Source organism: Mauremys mutica, chromosome 2, assembly GCF_020497125.1.
Source record: "Mauremys mutica isolate MM-2020 ecotype Southern chromosome 2, ASM2049712v1, whole genome shotgun sequence".
NCBI lineage: Eukaryota > Metazoa > Chordata > Testudines > Geoemydidae > Mauremys > Mauremys mutica.
The window spans coordinates 179400254-179420724 of NC_059073.1; the positions used below are offsets into that span (position 1 = coordinate 179400254).

Sequence of the window (20471 nt, forward strand, 5' to 3'; positions counted from 1 at the left end):
AGAGGTGGCTGATGAAAAGAACGGTAGTATGGATTTATGGAAGAATCCAACCATACAGGAGGCTTCAACTATGCTAACACCATTAGTTACTTTATATCATTAATTTTAAAATATTTTATTGTAAATTTTTATTTCTAGAATCACAAAGGTTTGTTTTAACTGATGATGGTAGCCTGGAAATTTATAATATTCATGGAAGTGACTCTGGAAGTTACATCTGCAATGTCATCTATGTACATAACAATAAATATGTGACAACAGAAATCCGTTTCATGGTCTATGGTAAGTGAAGCTTTATTGTTTTTGTTTCTGAAATGCTTTTACTCAAATGCTGTTTTTTTCAACATTCATTTCAGGTTTGTTATTAAAATACATGAATATTCAAATGATCTGGAAGCATAATGTCATAGAAGTACATAAATATTTAAATTGTAGGCAAGTACCCTTTAAGGAGACTATTTAGAGGAAAAAAACCATAAAATTATGTACAGAGTTAGTTATTTCTCTGCTTCCATGGTATACATGTGGCCAATTATTTCTAGTACACCTTAAAAAGGAAATGCTTACAGAAAAGGAATTGTGAAGTGACATTACCAACACTGGCGAAGCAAACTTGTCACAGATAAATCCACCACTGGAAACTCCCTCTTGGTTGCATGAACCTCATAATTAGGGTGACCAGATGTCCTGATTTTATAGGGACAGTCCCAATATTTTGGGCTTTGTGTGATATGGGTACCTATTACCCCCCAACCCTCTGTCCCGATTTTTCACACTTCCTGTCTGGGCACATTTTTTTCTGACTTGTGAAGATCCAGAGCCATTCAAATCTTGTGCACTTTGGAGCTGAAGAGGTACACGATACATGCTGGAGAATAAAAGGTTTATACCAGAGTGAGATTGGACTGTAGTGCTATTGAGGTATAGAGTAACTGCTATGGCTCCTGAAATCCCCAGAGCCACGTGCCTCTGAAGGACACAGTGACTCAGGGTAGGTCTATACTCACCGTCCGGGTCGACGCGATGAGTTCGACTTCTCGGAGTTCGAACTATCGCGTCTAATCAAGACACGATAGTTCGAACTCCCCACGCGCTCCGGTCGACTCCGGAACTCCACCACCGCGAACGGCGGTGGCGGAGTCGACCTTGGAGCCGCGGAGTTCGACCCTGCCGCGTCTGGACGGGTAAGTCAGTTGAACTAGGGTACTTCGAGTTCAGCTACGCTATTCGCGTAGCTGTACTTGCGTACCCTAGTTCGACCCCCCCCCCCTTAGTGTAGACCAGGCCTCAGAGATTTGATTAAATGTATGGGAGGAGTGATTGTTCACAGGGTAGAAGTTGAGAGATATTAGACTGATGTCATGGAGAGCAAGAGAATTCAAGGGAAACTTCCTAGAGAGTTGGAGATGGAGTCTCAGTTATTTTATTTGTATTCAAAATGTGCTTGATTTGAAATATCTGAACTCATTATGATTCAACTGAACTGGTAAGAAAAGTATGGTGATGCCCTTAGAGTCTAATAAGTGCACTAGATTTCTCCCTACGTACAGGAGGTTTCTAGAATTTTTTAAGAAGTGTGTGAGTTTCTCTTCCTCCTTCTGTCTTTTCTTAGCTATTGTTGTAGGAAAGCAAGGCTAAAGAAGTGTTTTTGTGCTTTTGTTCCAAGGGCAAGGAGGTCTATGATCATTCTCACTTATTCTAGAAGGGCATTCCACAAGCTCAGATCAGCTTCTGTAAAAGCTCACTTCTTCCCTCTCTCCTCCAAGTTTGACCCTTTGTGTTGACCATTTAATTGTTTTTATGGAACATATGGGTCAAGGGAGGTAATGAGCTACTGGGACTTCTGGGTTGAAATCTGAAGTTTCATGTCCAAGATGACAAAACTGCAAGGGAGGTACATAATATTGATTGGTATTTTAAATATGTTAGCATATTAAATTATTTCATCCTAAATTATGCTGATGTTGAGTGTTTCCTAGCGTGTATCTACGGAATGAAAAAGTTGGAATGTAAAATCTCTTTGCTTCCAAATTCAAAGCATCTCAAGAGGTAACTAAATTAATGCTGCACTGCCACCTGGTGGACATATGAAGGGAACAGAGCCATGCATACTATCTTGATCCATGACTGACTTGTACATTTGGATTCCAGTTTTATTTGAAAACATACAGAATAATTTGTTCACAAACCTGCCAGGATAAACCTTTTTCCAAGCAGTCCCTGTGTATGTTTGCATTTAATTGCAGGAAAACTTGCACTGCCTTCAAATGGAAATTTAATACAACAGCTCTGAGGGAACACAAACATCTGAGCTGAACACCTTGTGCGAGGTGCTGAGTGTCTCAAGGCCCATTGCAGTTAGTGAGAGCTGAAGGTGCTAATCACCTCTTAAGAGGCACTTACTACTTCACAGGATCAAGACCAGCGGTGAAAGTAGGCCGGTATGGAGTACCGGTAAAAAAAAGGTGCAGCAGCGTACCAACAAATAAGTGGAGCATTCAGTACTAGCTTACTTTCACCTCTTTTGGCTGCATAAAAACAGTTTAAACTCAAAGCTAATAAAAGCTTGAAAAGGGAAAACTCACTGTCACATTGGTTTCTCTCCTCCTATCTATTCTGCCCCTGCCTTGGTCTCACTTCCCCCACCCCAACAACTGTGAGTGAAATTAACAAGGGTGTCATAAATGGCCCCTAATCCCGCGGAGTGAACAGCTAAATGTAAACTGTTCTTATGCAGGCAGCAGGTGTCCTGGGTAGGCTTCTCCCTCAACCAGTCCCACTGCTCCCTGCTGCAAGCTAGAGGGGAGCTGCTGCAGCCCCTGCTGAGTGTGGAGGGGAGGACAAGGAGAAAAATGTGACAGTGAGTTTTCACTTTTTCAGGCTTATTCCAATATTAAAGTTTTATTACAGATAGTACTGGTAGTAGTAGTAGCTTTATTTTGTATATCGAAGTCATGCAATGGGAGGTATGAAGTATGTAGGAGAGGTGGGTTGCTTGCGTTTGGACTGTACCAGTAAGAAATGTAACTTACTTTTCACCGGCGTAGCCAGGTTTTCAGTGTAGGGGGAGCAAACATAAAAAAGGCGCCCTCCCTTGGCGCCTCCTCTGGCCACGCCCCCTTGGCGCCTCCTTTGGCCACGCCCCCGGACCAGAGGCACCCCGCCCCCCGCTCACCTTCTGTCCTGCGCCACCGCCTGTCCCCGGCCTGCTCCCAGCGCTGAGCGCGCTCCATGCGGGGCTCAGCAGCCAGGCCGCCTTAAAGGCACAGGGCCCCTTTCGCCTCCCCCCACCCGCATTAGCAAGGAGTGGGGGCCGGGGAGCGCTTGGCCGCCAAGCCCTGAGCCAGCCCCCTCGCTCCTCCGACCGCGTCTGCCGCCCCTGCATGGCTCCTCCGGCCGTGCTGATGGCAGTGCCAGCCCGCAGGCATCACTTCCACTCCGGCTTGCCGCTGTCGCCCCACGGCAGAAGTTTTGGAGCATGAGCTTTCATGGGTGAATATGTGTGCGCTAGCCAAAGCTGTTTCTGTTAGGGTCTGGTTTAGACCGATTCACTATTCACACATTACTTCTTAACTACTGCATAAAATTAAATGCTAGAATTTTTTTAATACTCCAGTTGCTACACACATGCTGTTGTTGCCTTGCTCCATCTCACCTGGGAGAGTCTGTGTCTGCAGACAGCAATATTGTAGGAAGTGAACCAAGCCTATTGCTCACCAACTGGAGTGGATACTGAGCATTAACACTGTGAGAGCAAGTGCTCAAAAGTTAGGACATTCTAAACATTTAAGCTGCTCAGGCAATGTTAACATAGCTGTGTTACTCATATGGTTATTTTCTATTCCTGTCAAGTATCAGAGGGGTAGCCGTGTTAGTCTGGATCTGTAAAAGCAGCGAAGAGTCCTGTGGCACCTTATAGACTAACAGATTATTGGAGCATGAGCTTTCGTGGGTGAATACATGCATCCGACGAAGTGAGTATTCACCCATGAAAGCTCATGCTCCAATACATCTGTTAGTCTATAAGGTGCCACAGGACTCTCTGCTGCTTTCTATTCCTGATTCACTTGCTGAATATACAACTTTAAATTATTACTTTCTTCTCATTGTAGACCATGAAATAGATACAATTTGATTGTCCTTACATTACTAGAGCAACCTTAGTTTCTAAGATTTCCAGACTTTTTGTGTTTGGTTTTTGCAGCAGTAACATTTCATTGCATTAATTCTAGGGTGTTTTTCCCCTTTGAATACCTTTTTGACTATTATCAAACAAATTATCAGGAATTATACATAACAAGAAAATATATACCAAAGCTTAGCTACTATAGTGTCAAGCACTATATATTACTAGTAGCTGAAAGCCCATGCTGTCCCATGGGTGTGGCAGCTGGGCCAAGCAATCCACCATCTGTGCAGTTTTTCATACAACCAATGAAATTGTTGCATGCAAATTAGCTGTAGAGAAAGGATGGTGATTGGTTGATGCATCCGACAAAGTGGGTATTCACCCATGAAAGCTCATGCTCCAATACATCTGTTAGTCTATAAGGTGCCACAGGACTCTTTGCTGCTTTTACAGATCCAGACTAACACAGCTACCCCTCTGATACATGATTGGTTGAGTTACCTCTGCTATAACAATAGTCTAGAACTCTTGACAAGGCAGAGATACAGGCGTTGCTGTCACACAGGTGTAACTCAAAGTCAGAATGGCTGAGAATTTAACAGTTGGATCCTAATGGAACACAAATTCCCATGATAATTGAACTTGGTGGTATTTTGAATAAAAAGTGCTCTCAGCCATGTTTGTAGCTGTTTCTATCGTTTGACAGTGACTCAAAGACATTCTGGGCATCAGAGTGGCACGCACAATGACAATCTTGTATCTTAATACATGGATATATATATAGCTAATTAGAAGGAGATATGTAGATGAGACACACAATAGAAAGTTTATATAATTGAGAGAGAATTTTCATTTTTATAGTATATCATAAGCCAGGGAAAAGTATACATCTGTCATCTGAATTCAAAACAGAAACCTGTGAAACCAATGCAGTTGCTTCATTTGAAAAACAACTATTAGAAAATATGGAGAACTTAATCCGTGATCTTCAATGTGAGATCCGGCAGTGGAATACACAATGCCATGCAGCTACAGATACAATGGCGATGCTAACACACAAACTTACATTTCAGTTTGTGGGTAAGATATATATTTTTCTATTAATTAAATATTGTGTTACTTACAAATGACATACATGAGGAATGTTGCATGATTTACATATAGCAAAGAAAGAAAAATGATACATGATATTTGTGGTAAAATATGTTTTTGCATCTGTGTTCCCATGTCAAAAACTATAGAACATATACTATGAGAAGTATCTTGTTTGCCCTCAATTTTCACAACTCAACAGTTAGTTCTTTTGATTCTGATTCTGCTCCCATTTAAATCAATGTCAAGATTCCCCAGTGATTTCAAAGTACATCAGGTCATAAATACTTTCACTTCAGTCGCTAGAGTCTAGTTTGGGGTTTAGCCCAGATGCTGTGGTAATAGATTCTCCAGAAATACCTTAGATTAATTTAGATAGAGGGTTAGATAATTAATTCTCAATGTATAAGGATCAACTTTTACACAATAAACTAAGATGACAGGAGCTATCTATCTTGATTTTTGGAAATGTTATGTACAAAAAATAAAAAATCGCTGAGCATAAAAAGAAGTAAACCTAACCCACAGAAGCTGGATATCCAAAATAAGCTAGATTCAGAAAACTTTTTTTATATTGGAAATATTAGTTCCAGTGTAATATATATCAACATTAAAAACTTCTACTTGAATTATTCACCTACAATAATTTGTATTTACTTTACAAGGGAGGGATAAACCCCCCCCCGCCATTATTTCAAGCATCATGTAAACAAAGAATCAATCAACATATGGATGGTTTGTTGTTTTTTAATTTGTTAATTTTTTTGTGTGAGAGATCTCTCATGCATATTCAAATAACAATTCTAAATTAAATAGAGATTTTGATTGATTCTTCATTAAATAGGTTAAAGCAATTGGGACACAGGTCAAGAAAGCTCGTATCTGCAATTTCCAGTTGATGATATGATTATCTGTCTGCACCTAGAGGCTATACAGTGGTGATGACCATATTATAAATACATAGAATGGATAGATTAAATAAGAAATGTTGGATGAACTCAACTGTATTAGGTTACTGATCCACTCATCAGGGGAAAAGATCAACATGATGAAATAGAGATAAGGGATTCAGATCTGCTGTCACAGTCTGTTCACATTCTGTAAGTTAAATGAGGGATTTCAAAATTACAGATTTACATTGCTCCAAAAGTTTCCATACTACAGCAGACCATACAGTGATCTGTCCGGTATCCTGCCATTGGGAATGGTGATTCAGAATAAAGTGAAAACATTTGTACTTGCAGTGAGTCACTTATGCAATGCTTCATCATGTAGGTGTGGGGTGGGGGCGAGGATTGTTTTTTCAGTCCTGCAGGCAGTTAATTTTAGACCAAAATCATAATGGTTTCTCCTATGTCGAAGAAAAACTCAGTTCTCGCTTTTTGTTTGGGTACAGCAAAACCAAATACTTTATTATTTCTCCAGTAATTACCATGGAGGGAGAGAGTGCCATAGGACACAGGGTCCTGGACAGGTCTCTCAACTGGTAAACAATCACAGCAAGCCTTTATACCTTTTACAGACAATTTCTAACAATAATACAGACAGTAAAAAGCAACAAATACATTTTGTTTATACATAAGCTTCTCTGCTATCTCACTAGAAAAACAAGACTGCAAGACTGCATATTGCAAGGTCGTAATAACTTTCACACAATTCCCTCTGTCTTACATTATCTTGCTTCCTCACGTTACCAGGGTCACAGTTAACCTAACTCATGCTAACTAACATTCATTAAGATCTCTTTAAAACCTTGTTAATTATTTACTGGCTTCCACACTCCCCCCTGATGTGGAGGGGTGTTTTTGCAGTGAGAATCCTGGGTCCAAGCAGTCAGTCTGTGGCACTGCACAGCGGTGTCGGTAGTCAGCAGGACTTGGAAAGGGCCTTTCCAGCATGGAGCCAAGGCAGTCTTTCGCTGATGGATCTTTATGTAGACCCAGGCTCCTGGTTCCAACGAGTGGCAAGGTAGCACAGGATCCTTTGGTAGTGCTTCCATCACCTGTGTATAAAAAGACTTAACACATTTCATTAGTGCCTGACAATATTTAAGCATTATGTTATCCAGCAAATGAATGTCCATCTGAGCTGGGGTTAGTGGGGATGCAGTTGGTAGTCACATTGGGCGTCCTGTCAAAACTGCATGAGGGCTGAGTCCAGTCTTTCGATTGGGAATGGCTCTCATACACATCAGTGCCAAAGGAAAGGCATCTGGCCACTTTAAGTGTGTCTCAGCACAAATCTTGGCCAGTTCATTTTTGTAAGTCCCGTTCCGGCGTTCCACTGTCCCAGCAGACTGTGGGTGGTGAGGGCAGTGAGTTGCACATAACCCCTTTACAATCTGTCCAGTAAAATGAGTTCCACGACCACTGTTGATAGTCACAGGGATGCCAAAACGTGGTACAAAATCTGTAAGCAAAGACATCTACTGTCCTGCAGGGAAAAGCTTCAACCCAAGTGGTAAATACATCAATTAAAACTAATACATATTCATAACCACAACATTTAGACATTTAAATAAAATCAATCTGAATATTTACAAAAGGTCCCAAGGAGGAGAGTGGGCTAGCCGGTGCACACCAATCTCGTGTAACTGCAGCAAGCATTCCCCCCCCCCCTTCTCTTGGTAGGCAGCCAAGCGGGGTCCTTGCCTGGGGCCAGCGCATTTTAGCCATTCTCTTCTTGGCTTTTTTTTTTTTTTTTTTTTCATTTAACCTACAAAGGAAACTTTTACTCTTCAATTATACACCTTTTTCATACCATGAACACATAAACAGTACTGTTATACAGTACAGAAGTATTATCATTCAATGTATGCCACATATACCCTTTCACTAAAATAACCTTATTACAGAACTTTGGAAGAACAAGCCAGGACAAGCACACCCACTTTGAGAAGTTCACTTAATATAACTTCTAGTCCAATAGCTATCCACCATCCCCAGCCCGCTGGCTAAAAGTCTGAGGTAGCCAGAAGGATCCCTTGTACAATATGGGGAGTGGGTTAACTTTTCATGTCCTCGCTTCCAAAGACTGTCAGTATGCAAATTTTAACAACAATTCTCAATTAAAAGATTTGGCCAATATAGTTTCTTTCTCTTACTGAAGAAAATGTATTAGACTTTAGTATATCACATTTTCTGATGTAACCAAACACTTTGTATTCTAAATTGAACAAAACAAGTATCTGCATCTCAATCCAACATTTCCACTTGATATCAAATCAGACCATCTCATGAAAATATTAAACACAACAATTCTGGCCACACAAAAAAAAACACAACAAGACAGAACATAGAACACACAACATAATTTTTTACTGTGCCAGTAAATCAAGGTACGTTGAATGCTGTGCTGCTGGCATTAGTTTTCTTTGATTATCTGAAAGACAAAAACAGAGGTCCACCCCGTCTGGGCAATTAAATACTTAAAATATACAAATACTCTTGTTGATTCTAGGCAAAACAGAGGAATTACCCCATATTTTCTCGTATGTGTTTCGTAGACAGCCTTGGTTTCAGAGGCCTTTACCTTATCAGTTAGTTAATTTGCAGTAACACAGATTATTTCTGGCTTGCTTTGTATTTCTTCTAACTCCTGCTTTTAAACACTGAAAGAAAACATCACCACTTATAGTGCCTGTAGAGCCTAATAAAATTTTCATTACATAGCACTGTATACAGTCTTCAACTGATTTAACAAAATTAGTCACAGCCAAATTATTACAATCTAATAAATTTATTTGCCTGAAGTTATTTACAAACAGTTCAAAGACACCAAAACTGTTCTCTTAAAAATCACTCGCTTTTCCCTTCCAACAGCCACTTTACCAATTCAAATCACCATTCCAAATATCCTCTTGAGTATTTGAAATCCTCATGCTTATATTCACTTACTCCTTCTTTCCACTACACCCTCAAAAGTTTCCAACCTGTTTTCCAATCACTCTGTCTGTTGCCTGGTCGCCTGGGCCCGATCCTTTTTTCTCGCTGAATCGTCCCGTCCATGGACACTAGCTTGTTCCACAACCAGTTTAGCTAGGATGGTGAGCTTCTCAACTATCCCCACCCTACTGGTCTTTTCCCCAAAACATTTCTACTCACAAGACTACCTGAGTCCTCCCTAGTAAGGCTTGCCACCTGGGCAAAAATACATGGCCATTCACTTAACACATAATCCAGACCCCTTTGGGGGTCTACCCAGAGACCCACCCATTTGTCTGCTGACACTTAAACAGAAAAGAAAATTACACAAAAAGCAAAAAATTACAGTCTAAGCCAAATTTTTCTACTTCTATTATATTGTCCGCTACAGGGGGGCGGGACTGTAAAAATCTCAGGACAACCTCAGAGCTTCATCGCACACATGGCTTCCACCCTGAGGAATTACGAACGAGAAGTTCAGTTCCGCTCACACACCTAACGCCCAAATGAACAGAGCAGAAAAACATCAGTAACCGGTTAAACAAAACAGAGCCAAAGCTAAATAGTGTTTCCTTATTCTATTAGAGCTCACCTTTAATCATGCAACCAACAATACCAAACAAAGCAAACACAAAATAACAAGGGTAAACAGAGAGATGGTGTAAATTCTGCAGGGCCCCCCCATTATTAATTGCACACCAAACTGTGACAAATTCCTGTTACTAATTTATCCCTCATGTCAGGTGATCAGACTGACAGAGCATACAATCAAATTTTAAAGCTTCATTAAAATAATAAAACAACAGTGGAGAGTATTGGGAATGCTCCCACCTCACACAGGAAAACATGAATGCCCCAAGCCTTAAACCACTTCAATACTCACACATGTCTCACTGGGAAGTTAAGCTTTGCAAATATAATTCCAATTCTGTAACTTGTACAGCCTTTGCACTTAGCATAGTCCGCACTGATTCATGACCTTGAAGACAAAACAACTTCTCCTTTATCTCAGGGCTAAGCCGAATTTCAAATTAACCCGTTCCTAGACAAATTGCTCACACTGTGTCAGAGGCTTTTCTCTGTGATTAAAGCTCCACTGAGATATATGATCTTATCTAGATTGAAGGTACCTTCTAATGGGCATTGTTTAAATGAATTTTTCACGCATGTACAGATTCCAATCATTTAAATACCTGCAGATTTTAGAACCATAATGTACGTACATGTAATATGCTGGGGTACCCTTAGGGGGTGAGGTGGAATATTTAGACAGTCCCTTACCCATTTTCCACTCACACAGGAGAGACTCACAAGGAAAGGGGAGGGAAGATGGGTTCACACACTCCTAGACCCAGGCAGCTTCCTCGCCGGACAATGCCTGGCCGAGTCAGCCCACTGTGGGTCGGATCTCCTAAAGATCCACTAGTTACCGGGCTAGCCCGGTAACAGCCACTCACACTGGTGTACACACACACACACCAAGGCCTCTTTTTCTTCCTTTTTATCTCTTTTTAAATTTTTTTTCCTTTTTATCTCTTTAACCACGATGCATCTTTACCTGGTCCGGACCAATACCATGAGGCGGTATGACAACCCCTCTTGAGGCGGTAAAAACCCCTCAGCACCGGTGCATTCTAATGCATTTACCTATGCATTTACCTTATGCATTACCTTATGCATTTCCTTGGCCAACTCAGCAGTTCCCAGTACTGCTATAAACTAACCTTATTGGGGCCTCTCCCCAATACCACTTGCATCTGATCCTGCTGCACAGTCAATAAGTTCAGATGGCGTGAGCCCAACAGAGACAGACGTCCTCACGGAAAGTCCTCCTCCGATACCCCAATAGAGATTTCAAAAGGTCTCATACCTCTCATGTGGCGCCATGGGGTTCGAAGGGGAATGATCCGTAGTAGCCGTCTGTGGGTCCGTGGGCGTTGCCATCCCGGACGAGCCCCCAAATTGTCGAAGAAAAACTCAGTTCTCGCTTTTTGTTTGGGTACAGCAAAACCAAATACTTTATTATTTCTCCAGTAATTACCATGGAGGGAGAGAGTGCCATAGGACACAGGGTCCTGGACAGGTCTCTCAACTGGTAAACAATCACAGCAAGCCTTTATACCTTTTACAGACAATTTCTAACAATAATACAGACAGTAAAAAGCAACAAATACATTTTGTTTATACATAAGCTTCTCTGCTATCTCACTAGAAAAACAAGACTGCAAGACTGCATATTGCAAGGTCGTAATAACTTTCACACAATTCCCTCTGTCTTACATTATCTTGCTTCCTCACGTTACCAGGGTCACAGTTAACCTAACTCATGCTAACTAACATTCATTAAGATCTCTTTAAAACCTTGTTAATTATTTACTGGCTTCCACACCTACCAATCTATTTTTTTCATCCTAAATCAATTTTAAAATGGAAACTACCAGCTTAGAGTAACTCCTTCTGTTATACTTCTGTATGTCTAGTCTCTTTAGCTACCTTATCTGTTAAAATTAATTTTGGCATCTACTCTTGGATTCCATGCTTGACGACCATTACCAAGCCACTAGAATGCATATAAAAATGAAAAAAAACCAGACTTTTTTTTCAGACATTTTAATTACACCTCACCCCACTCTCACTTTCTACCAGCCCTATAAGCTCTCGGAATTTTCAAATAGACAAAACTTTTTAGACCCCTCACATATTAATATAAAACATTCAAATTAAAATATTAAATATCCTTCTTTCTCTGTTAATTTCCAGTTTTTCCTTTTGCATTGGCATTTGCAGAATCCTGTAAAAGTTCAAAATGTGAAAACTCCACCAATTACATCAAAAAGGTACAACTATTTTATTAAGAAAATAAAAAAATGCAATATTTTCAAGCATTGATTCTTGATCAAATTTTTCTCACACTGTGGTTATATTAAAAGTCACGATAGATAGAAAAGGACTCTTGCTGCATTAGTATTGCATTTAATATGGAATCTGAGGTACTTCCTTGAGAGTTTGAAACAATGGCACTTTATAGTTTGGTGCTTTTTTATAGACTGATTCATTCTAACATCACATCCAAAAATAACCCTCCTAAACATTTTGCTAGGTGCTGTATTGCTGGGGAAATACACAGCCCACATGCAGGGAAATTGTTCTCACTTTTTTGTTGACAAACCAAAATACTTGGTGGCAACTAAAGTCACAGTTGGCATTAATTGGCACCTCTGTTGTTAAAATCAACAGGAAAGCCAAGAATCAGTTAGGCCTGGAGATCGAACTGTCTTCTCACCCTAGAACTGGCGCCTCAGAAACAAGCTTGAAGCACTGCTGATGCCCATTTTTTGGATAATCAGAGGCCTTCAGTCTCCAGGGCTGTCATTTTGGCACCTTTTCCAAGTGTTCTATTAATTTTTTTAAATATACCTTTACAGTATAAACTGATTGATTCACTACTGCCCTAGCTGACTAATCCTGCTCTTTATCATCTCCTGTCCCATTATATTTCTGAACATCATAATTTGTTCTTCTCTGGAGCTTTGGCATCGCCATTATACTTTTCTCATCTTTCTACATGCCGGTAAAGGTGAAACCAGTCATCAATTTCTTGTATTGAATGGCCTTGTCCACCTCTCCTGGCCAAGACAGTAGACATGGTATCTCTGAAATTGGACTTCAACAACTGGGCCACTGAGTATGCGACAAGTGCAGGATGATGTCCATATACACCTGGTACTGTGTGTTGAATTCTTGGATGGCCATGCACTGGTCTAGGAGAAATTCACTGTCAGGTACAGCTGTAGCGCCTTCAGAATGTGGTATGCCGATTAACCAGAGTTAGTCAGCCTGATCTTGTGCACTGTAATCAACATTGTGTGTGTACCCATTAATTTTTTCCTTCTAGGAACTGACACACAATTACATTCATGAAGTGTATAGTTAGAGGATATGATCTGCTAGTCATCTTTTTTTCTTTCGCAGCTGACTGGACAGATTTTCAAAACTGTATGTGTGATGTGATGTGCAGTCTGCTGCTGCTACTAGTAACGACCCCTTCCTCCCTGCCCACGTTTCCCCTTAAGCTGACCCAGTGGGTCAGGAGTCTGACAGCTGGTCGACATAACTGTTCCGACTTCACATACACATAGCAAATGAGAATACTAGGAAATTGAATTCCAGGGTGCAGGAAGAATAGAATTGATGCCATGAAGAAAAGACAGACAATAGCCTGCCACTAGCTCAAAGAATTTTTCTTCTGCTTAGTCCAAAAGCCTTTTATTTAATTTATTTATTTATTTATTTATTTGGGGGGGGGGAGAACAGTTATTTCAGAAATGACTTATTTCCTCATGTTTCTCAGAAGCCTTGTCCTCTGGACTGTCTGATGTTACTCCTGTGATAATCTTTAAGACTCTCTTATACTTTTTTAAAGACTGTGCAAACCTTGTGTTTGTGCCATGTGATAATGTTGGGTTCAATTATGGCTTTGCCGTGAGCCCAGAATAAGAGGCAATTTGGTGTTGTGCTGATCCAAAGTATCTTCCCTCCTGCTTCCTCTTCTGCTCCAAGGGAGGACAAAACTGTGTCGCGCTGTATCTGGTACAGCACATGTTCCCCATTGAGTGATTGGAGATTTGCTGGCTGGTGCACTGGGGCTGCAGGTGTACGGAGCCATGGCTCTGCTCAGTCCTGGTCCTATTCTGCCCCCTCCAACCCACCTATGCAAAGGAGGCAGGGCTCAGCACTTCTGCAGAGCTTGTTTCTTCTCCCACTCCAATATCCATGATGCTAGTATCCAGTGCAGGTGGAAGGAGGCATTTTGCTCTCTCATATGTTCCCGTGCTGCCACGCTAGATGTCTCACGATTTGAATCTGAATAACTTATTTCTTCTTTTTTTATTATTATTATTTCTAGGCATACACTAAGATTAAACAATTCTTTGAAGTCCAAAATACTGAATCAGATCACATTCGCCAGATACATTATATTTCTGGCTCTCTTACTGGTAAGAAAGTGGATCACTGCAAACCAGGATTTGGTAAAAATATAAACAACAGTACGCTGTGTCCAGGATGCTGTGGTGAGTGTCCGAGGCTTGTTTGGAAATTAATATCTAATTACTTGCCTCAAGAAAAATATGGTGTTGTCATTCCCATCCTGCAAACGGAAGACATCCTAATAATAAGCCGTATGTTTACATGTACCAGGGTTCAAGGCTGTGGTATAAACAGAGATCTTCAGTCTCTAGGCCTTGTCCACCCTTGGATAAAAGGTTTTTTTTCTTGTTTTTTTGCAATCGCATTACCTATAATGTTTTAAGACTCTAGTGTAGGCAGAGAAAGTTTTGGTGTGGCCCATGTTAGTTGGTCCAGGTGAGCCCTATAGAAAGCCTAGCTTACAACAGAATCAGCTAATGTGTTAAAACACAGATTGCCCATCTCTACACTGGGGTTTTAACATGTGTTAACTAATGAGTTTTGAAAATACACTTTTTATCCCCAGGTGGACAAGCCCTGGGCCCTGGGACTATAAATCTGGCATTGTCCACGTGCACCAAACTCATTTTTAAAAAAAATGAAAAAGGAGAGGCTTTGACTTTTATTCTAAGGCAGGCTGACCAGGACACAGAACAGACTCCATATGCTCAAAACTAGAAAGAAACCTTTAATGGGGCATATTTTGAAAAGCCTTTAAGTTATTGGTTCTTAAACTGGGGGTTGCAACCCGGTTGTGTTGGGGGGTCACAAGCCCTGACCCCAGCGTGCAGCTGCAAGTTGCGAGACCTGACCCCTGCGCTGGGCTGTGAACCCCAACTGAGATGCATGACTGCGAGCCCTGACCCCGACAGGGATGCGCAGCTGCGAGCCCTGACCTCGACCCCTGCGCCAGGCTGCAAGTTCTGACCCCGACAGGGACGCATGAATGCGAGCCCCGACCCCTGCACTGGGCTGCGAGCCCTGACCCCACCAGGGCTGCAAGCCCCGACCCCTGCGCCAGGCTGCAAGCCCCGACCCTGACCCCTGCGCCGGGCTGCGAGCCCTGACTCCGGTGTGCAGTTGCGAGCTCTGACCCTGGGCTGTGAGCCCCGATCCAACCCTGGCATGTGGCTGTGAGCCCTGACCCTGGCACATGGCTGTGAGCCCCCACAAGGACATGTGGCTGCAAACCCTGACCCCAGTGCCAAACTGTGAGCCCTAACCCCTGTATTGAGGTTGTCAGGGGGAGCCCGGCCATGCAGGTTATCAGCCCGGAGCTCCGCCAGACACAAGGTTGTTAACCCGCACCCCTGCCACACACAGGGTTGTCAGGCCCGAGCCCCGCCACCCGCTGTGAGCCTGGCCAGGCACTTGGTTGTGAGCCACCATTTGCCGACCTCAGAGCCCCAAGTTCCTCCAGCTCAGCTCCACCCCCAAGTCCACTCCACCTCCAAAGAAAGGGCGCCAAATGGAAGTTTGCCGAGGGTGCCATTTTTCCTCTGGCTGGCCCTGGTACTGAGACAACATTAGAGGGCTTGATTCGCAGCTGAACAAATACTTTATTAATTAACAGTCAGACACACAAGTGCAAACTTGCTCCTGAAAATAATGGCCTCTTTTACTGCTAAAACCCAAAAGTATCTCGAGTCTTACATTAAATTTGGTTTTACCAGTATCCTCACCTCTGGTATTGAAAAACTACAACGTGTCATTTGCTGTGAAGTTTTATCTGCTGAATCAATCTGGCGCATTGTCCATGCAAACTGCAGCAACATCTTGAAACTAAACATCCTGAGCAGAAAAATCGAAGCATGGATTTTTTCAAATGCAGAGAAGACACAACAAAGAAGGCCAGGCTTGATGCTGATGGAAATTTCCAACAGCAAACGTCCTCAGCTGTGGAGGCCTCTTATGTTGTGTCACTATGAATTGCCCATACCAAAACGCCACATACTGTAGGTGAGGAGCTTATTCTGCCAGCCTGCAAAGATATTGTTGCACTTATGGTTGGCAATGATACTGCCAAAAAACTGAATATGCTTTCCATGTTTAATGATACTGTGAAATGCAGAATATGTGAGATGTCTGAAGATATAAAAAACAAGTTGTGCATGAAATTAAACATTTTGCTTTCAGTATGTTCAGCCTGCAACTTGATGAAACTACTGATGTTACTCGCTACGCACAGCTGATAGCATTCATATGGTATGTTAATGCCAGGGCTGTTAAGGATGAGTTCTTATTCTGTGAACAACTTGAAACAACCACAACTGCACAGGACATTTTCAGTAAGGTGAATGCCTTTTTCGAAAGCAATGGCACTGAATGGAAAAATCTTTGTGGTATCTGTACCGATGGTGCTCCAGCAATGATGGGTGCATGGTCTGACTTTCAGCAGAAGGTAAAGTGTGTCTCACCTAATGTGATTGTCACTCATTGTGGAATCCATCGTCAAGTCCTAGCTGCAAAGATATTGCCAATATGCCTTAATGCTGTGGTGGATGTTGTTATACGAGCAGCGAACTACATTAAAGCTCATGCTCTGAATAGTTGTCTCTTTTGAGAGCTCTGCAATGAAAAGGTGGTGAATATGAAGTTCTGCTTTTCCACACTCAAGTCTGATGGCTTTCTAGAGGACGTGCATTAAAGCGCATTTTTATACTTCATGAAGAGATGGCAGAGTTTTTCTTGCGAAAAGAGAAACAAGAGTTGAACAAAATGTTCAGTGACAAGAAATGGCTTCTCTACTTGGCATACCTAGTTGATATCTTTGGTAGCCTTAATGATCTCAATCTGTCACTTCAGGGAAAATGTTCAACATTAATAGACCTGATTAATAAAATAAAAGCCTTCCAGATGAAGTTGGATCTGTGGTGCAGGAAGCTGGACACAGACAGATATGGCATGTTTCCGACACTTTCCTCGTTCAGCGAGGAGGAGGAAGTTAACATTAATAGTGCTCTCAAATCAACGCTCAGTGAACATTTGAGAGCCCTTCATGAAGAGTTCTCACATTACTTCCCAGCACTACCAGAAACACTTCATTCCCTGGTGAAGAACCCTTTCAGTGTGACAGCTGAGCAGTTACCTACTGACGATATTCACACACAGGAACAGTTTGTCGACATGATCAATGATGATGAAGTGAAAGAAGAATTCACACAGCTGCCTCCAAACCAGTTCTGGTGCTCAGTTGCAAGTGAATACCCACTGGTGTCTGAAATGGCGCTGAGAGTCCTTCTGCCATTTCCCACTACCTACGAATGCGAGAGTGGATTCTCCAGCCTTCTCACAATAAAGACGAAATCTCGAAACCGGCTTGATGTGAAGGACGACATCAGATGTGCCCTTTCTAAGACACCACCAAGAATAAAACTTCTTGTGTCAAATAAATAGCATCATCCATCACACTGATTTTTGGCTGCTTCAGGTCATTAATTGCTGTCAAGTATTAAAATAAAATTCTACTTAAAAATAACTTTCCCACTTATATTTAATTCGATAAAAATGTGTTTTAAGTCTTAATTTAAAAGCAGTGAGAAAAGGTAAATTCATTTTAAGCAACAGAGTTTAAAATTAGTATTTAACAGTGTTAAATATAAAAAATGTGTTTTTAATTTCTAAGGGGGGGGGGTCACATCAGAGGCTTGGTGTTCAAAAGAGGTCACCAATACAGAAAATTTGAGAACCACTGCTTTAAGTGTATGTCTTCACTTTCAAGTTAACTCAGTTATTGGTACTCATGCGTGAGCACTCAGTTTGCCCTAGCTTGGGTGTGGGGCAGCCACGCTGCAAAGCTATATTCTAGTGCATCCACTTGACTGGTGCTGTACTCATTTTGTGAGGTGCTAGGATTTCTGGGGGGCATATTCCATGGTTCTTAGCACTGCAGTAAGGTGGGCAGCTTTGGTTCTTTCCCAGAAAATTGTGGGAGAACTTGTCTGTCCTTCTGGGGACACAGGGAATTGTGCAAAGGCACTGAAGGACTATCACCACGCACTGCTGTTTATCCTGGGTCTACACTGCAAAGTGGGCAGATTTCCAGCTCAAGTGTAAGCAGCACTCAGACTGGGCTAGCTGGCCCAGATGTAAAGTGAGTGAGGAGGTTTGTTCTGTGTGGATGGGAGCCAGATAAGGGGTAACACGCAGGTTAAAAGCCCAAGGTAACACTGCAGAGAAGACAAGCCCTAAATGGTCGCGAGACAGAAAGGAGGGGACTGTGTAAAGTGGAACACAATTCTCCATTTGGGAAGCAGAGAAGGCTAACAAGACGTTAATGTGGACTGCAGTGTGGAGTGTTAACAGCCTCATCTGGACAGGAAAACTAAAGAACTTTTATGGTTGGAAGATGCATATGTAGGTAGTGTAACATTTTCAACTATGTTAAAAATATTGGAACACTTAAGGGGGAGTGGAGACATGAATCCAATGGAGACCTCTCTGGAAAAAGAAGAGACGGAACTAATAAAAAACATTAAGTCTGTGACACCACACTTTTCTGGAATTCTTGAGGTAGCATACTCCATGCTGCAACTTCCATAGAGGAGCTGAACAGACAAACAGACAGGATAAAATATATGTTCTTCCACACAAAGAGAGCCTAAGCTTCCACGTCTTTTTGAAAAATATTCAGTACTAGAAAAGTGTTCTTATAAATTCTTTGTGATGTGGGTCAGCCACATTGCAAGTGGCCAAACGGGTTGCAGTTCTTGATTAATTTAGTCCTTTTTTGTTTGTGTATCCACTGAACAAATCAAGATTTTTACAATATGTTATTTACAATTGTTCAATAGTTTAGGTAACAAAATTTCAATCTATGGATTGCTCACAAATTGTTCATGGCATTCTATTCTTAGATATCTAAACTTTGCTATTCCAGTGTTGCAACTGGTCCCTAAATCACATGGTATTTTTTATATTTCCTGAGTGGATAATCTAATCCTTAACAATTTCATTCCATCACACAATAGCTTTAGTATTTTACTTAAGTAAGTCTCAGGTACAGGTCTGAAATATGTTTTCCATGAACGCTTGTATGAACAAAACTTTGCTCATAAAAATCAGACAGGAAAGGATGTGAACATGGGAAAATAGATGTGTGATTCAGATTTTGCAAAAGTGTTCACAAATACTTTCCCCCAGCATCTACCCAGCACTCTCGTCAAGTATTTCACATCATTCTCACTAATTTCCTCAGCACTGGAGGGATCTGAGAGAATTTGGGCCTTTGGGGCTTGTCACTGGGTTTCAGCAACTAGGAGGGAGGCACCTTAGGTTAAATTTGTCAAAACATACATTTGGCAGTGATCATTCTTTAAAGGTGACATGTAAAGGTGGTGAGTATGTTTTTTAGTTTTTCCTATTTTTATAGTGTATAAAGAAGGCTAGAATTGAGTTTTGCTTTAAAAAAAAAACAAAAAACCCAGAGGAAACTGTCTTGCCTACCCTGTTTTCTCAAGAACACACTATTAATAACCAGTGAGCTAGTATTATTATGACATTGTAATCTGATTAATTGGAAGGGGAACTGATTTAAAAGCCAGTGGGGTTTGTTTTTTGAAAATCCTATTAAACCTAACTCAAATACCTAAAAAAAGTTGAAAGAAAGGCTGCTAAAATTTCTCAGCCCCATGTCTTCAACTACTGACTGAGAGCCATTCCCAATCTCCTCTCTTTCCCTCCTCGCTTTTCCAGTTATTAAACAACAAAAAATCTGTTTAGGTCTTGTTTAGACATCAAACCAAGGGAAAAAAGGACCAAACCTGTTTTTTCCCCCCTCTTTGCAGGTCTCCTTTAAGGTGGAAACCTTCCACACTTAGCTTCAATCTCAGTAATTTCTTTCTTTTTTTCCTTCTATCTAAACTAAATTTGAGCTCTAGATGACTTTTTATTTTCAGATCACTGATAACCAACTTCGCCTTAAAACCCCATGTTCATCAGGCCTTTGGTCAGCAAAGCACAAACATTATTTCCTCTTATACAGGCCAATAATTAAAATCATTCAAATAAAGCAATCTAACGTATGTTTATTAAAATCCATTTTTACTCTATTGTACATTTTTTTTTAACTAGTAACCTGCCCACCTGGTCGATTCAGTGCAAGATATGATACCACATGTATTCTCTGTGCATCGGGGTCCTATAATAAAAAGTACGGGCAGACTGCATGCAAAAACTGTCCAAAAGCACAAACTAGTGATAGAAGAGGAGCCAAAACTGAAAGGGAGTGTCACGGTAAGTTATTGTCAGTAAAGAAGTACACTGAATTGACAATGATAGAAGTGGTGTGGAATTGCTGGTTTTTAATTATTCTTATCGCAAATGTATGTGTTTTCTATCACAAGCTAACAAACTTCTTA

The 20471-nt window shown here is 41.3% G+C and overlaps 1 protein-coding gene across 4 annotated transcripts in view; it reads left to right on the forward strand.

The window, feature by feature from the left end:
• The window catches only part of LOC123362969 (zona pellucida-binding protein 1-like), a 60443-nt gene that overhangs the window by 9102 nt on the left and 30870 nt on the right, over positions 1-20471 (forward strand). For 2 of the 4 annotated variants that reach the window (XM_045003576.1, XM_045003573.1), the window contains exons 3-7: positions 139-282; positions 4991-5209; positions 11905-11981; positions 14051-14216; positions 20185-20346. In XM_045003576.1, the coding sequence (XP_044859511.1) occupies positions 139-282; positions 4991-5209; positions 11905-11981; positions 14051-14216; positions 20185-20346 (768 nt within the window). The remainder of the gene's footprint in view (positions 1-138; positions 283-4990; positions 5210-11904; positions 11982-14050; positions 14217-20184; positions 20347-20471) is intronic. The other 2 variants (XM_045003574.1, XM_045003575.1) reach the window with 2 other exon arrangements.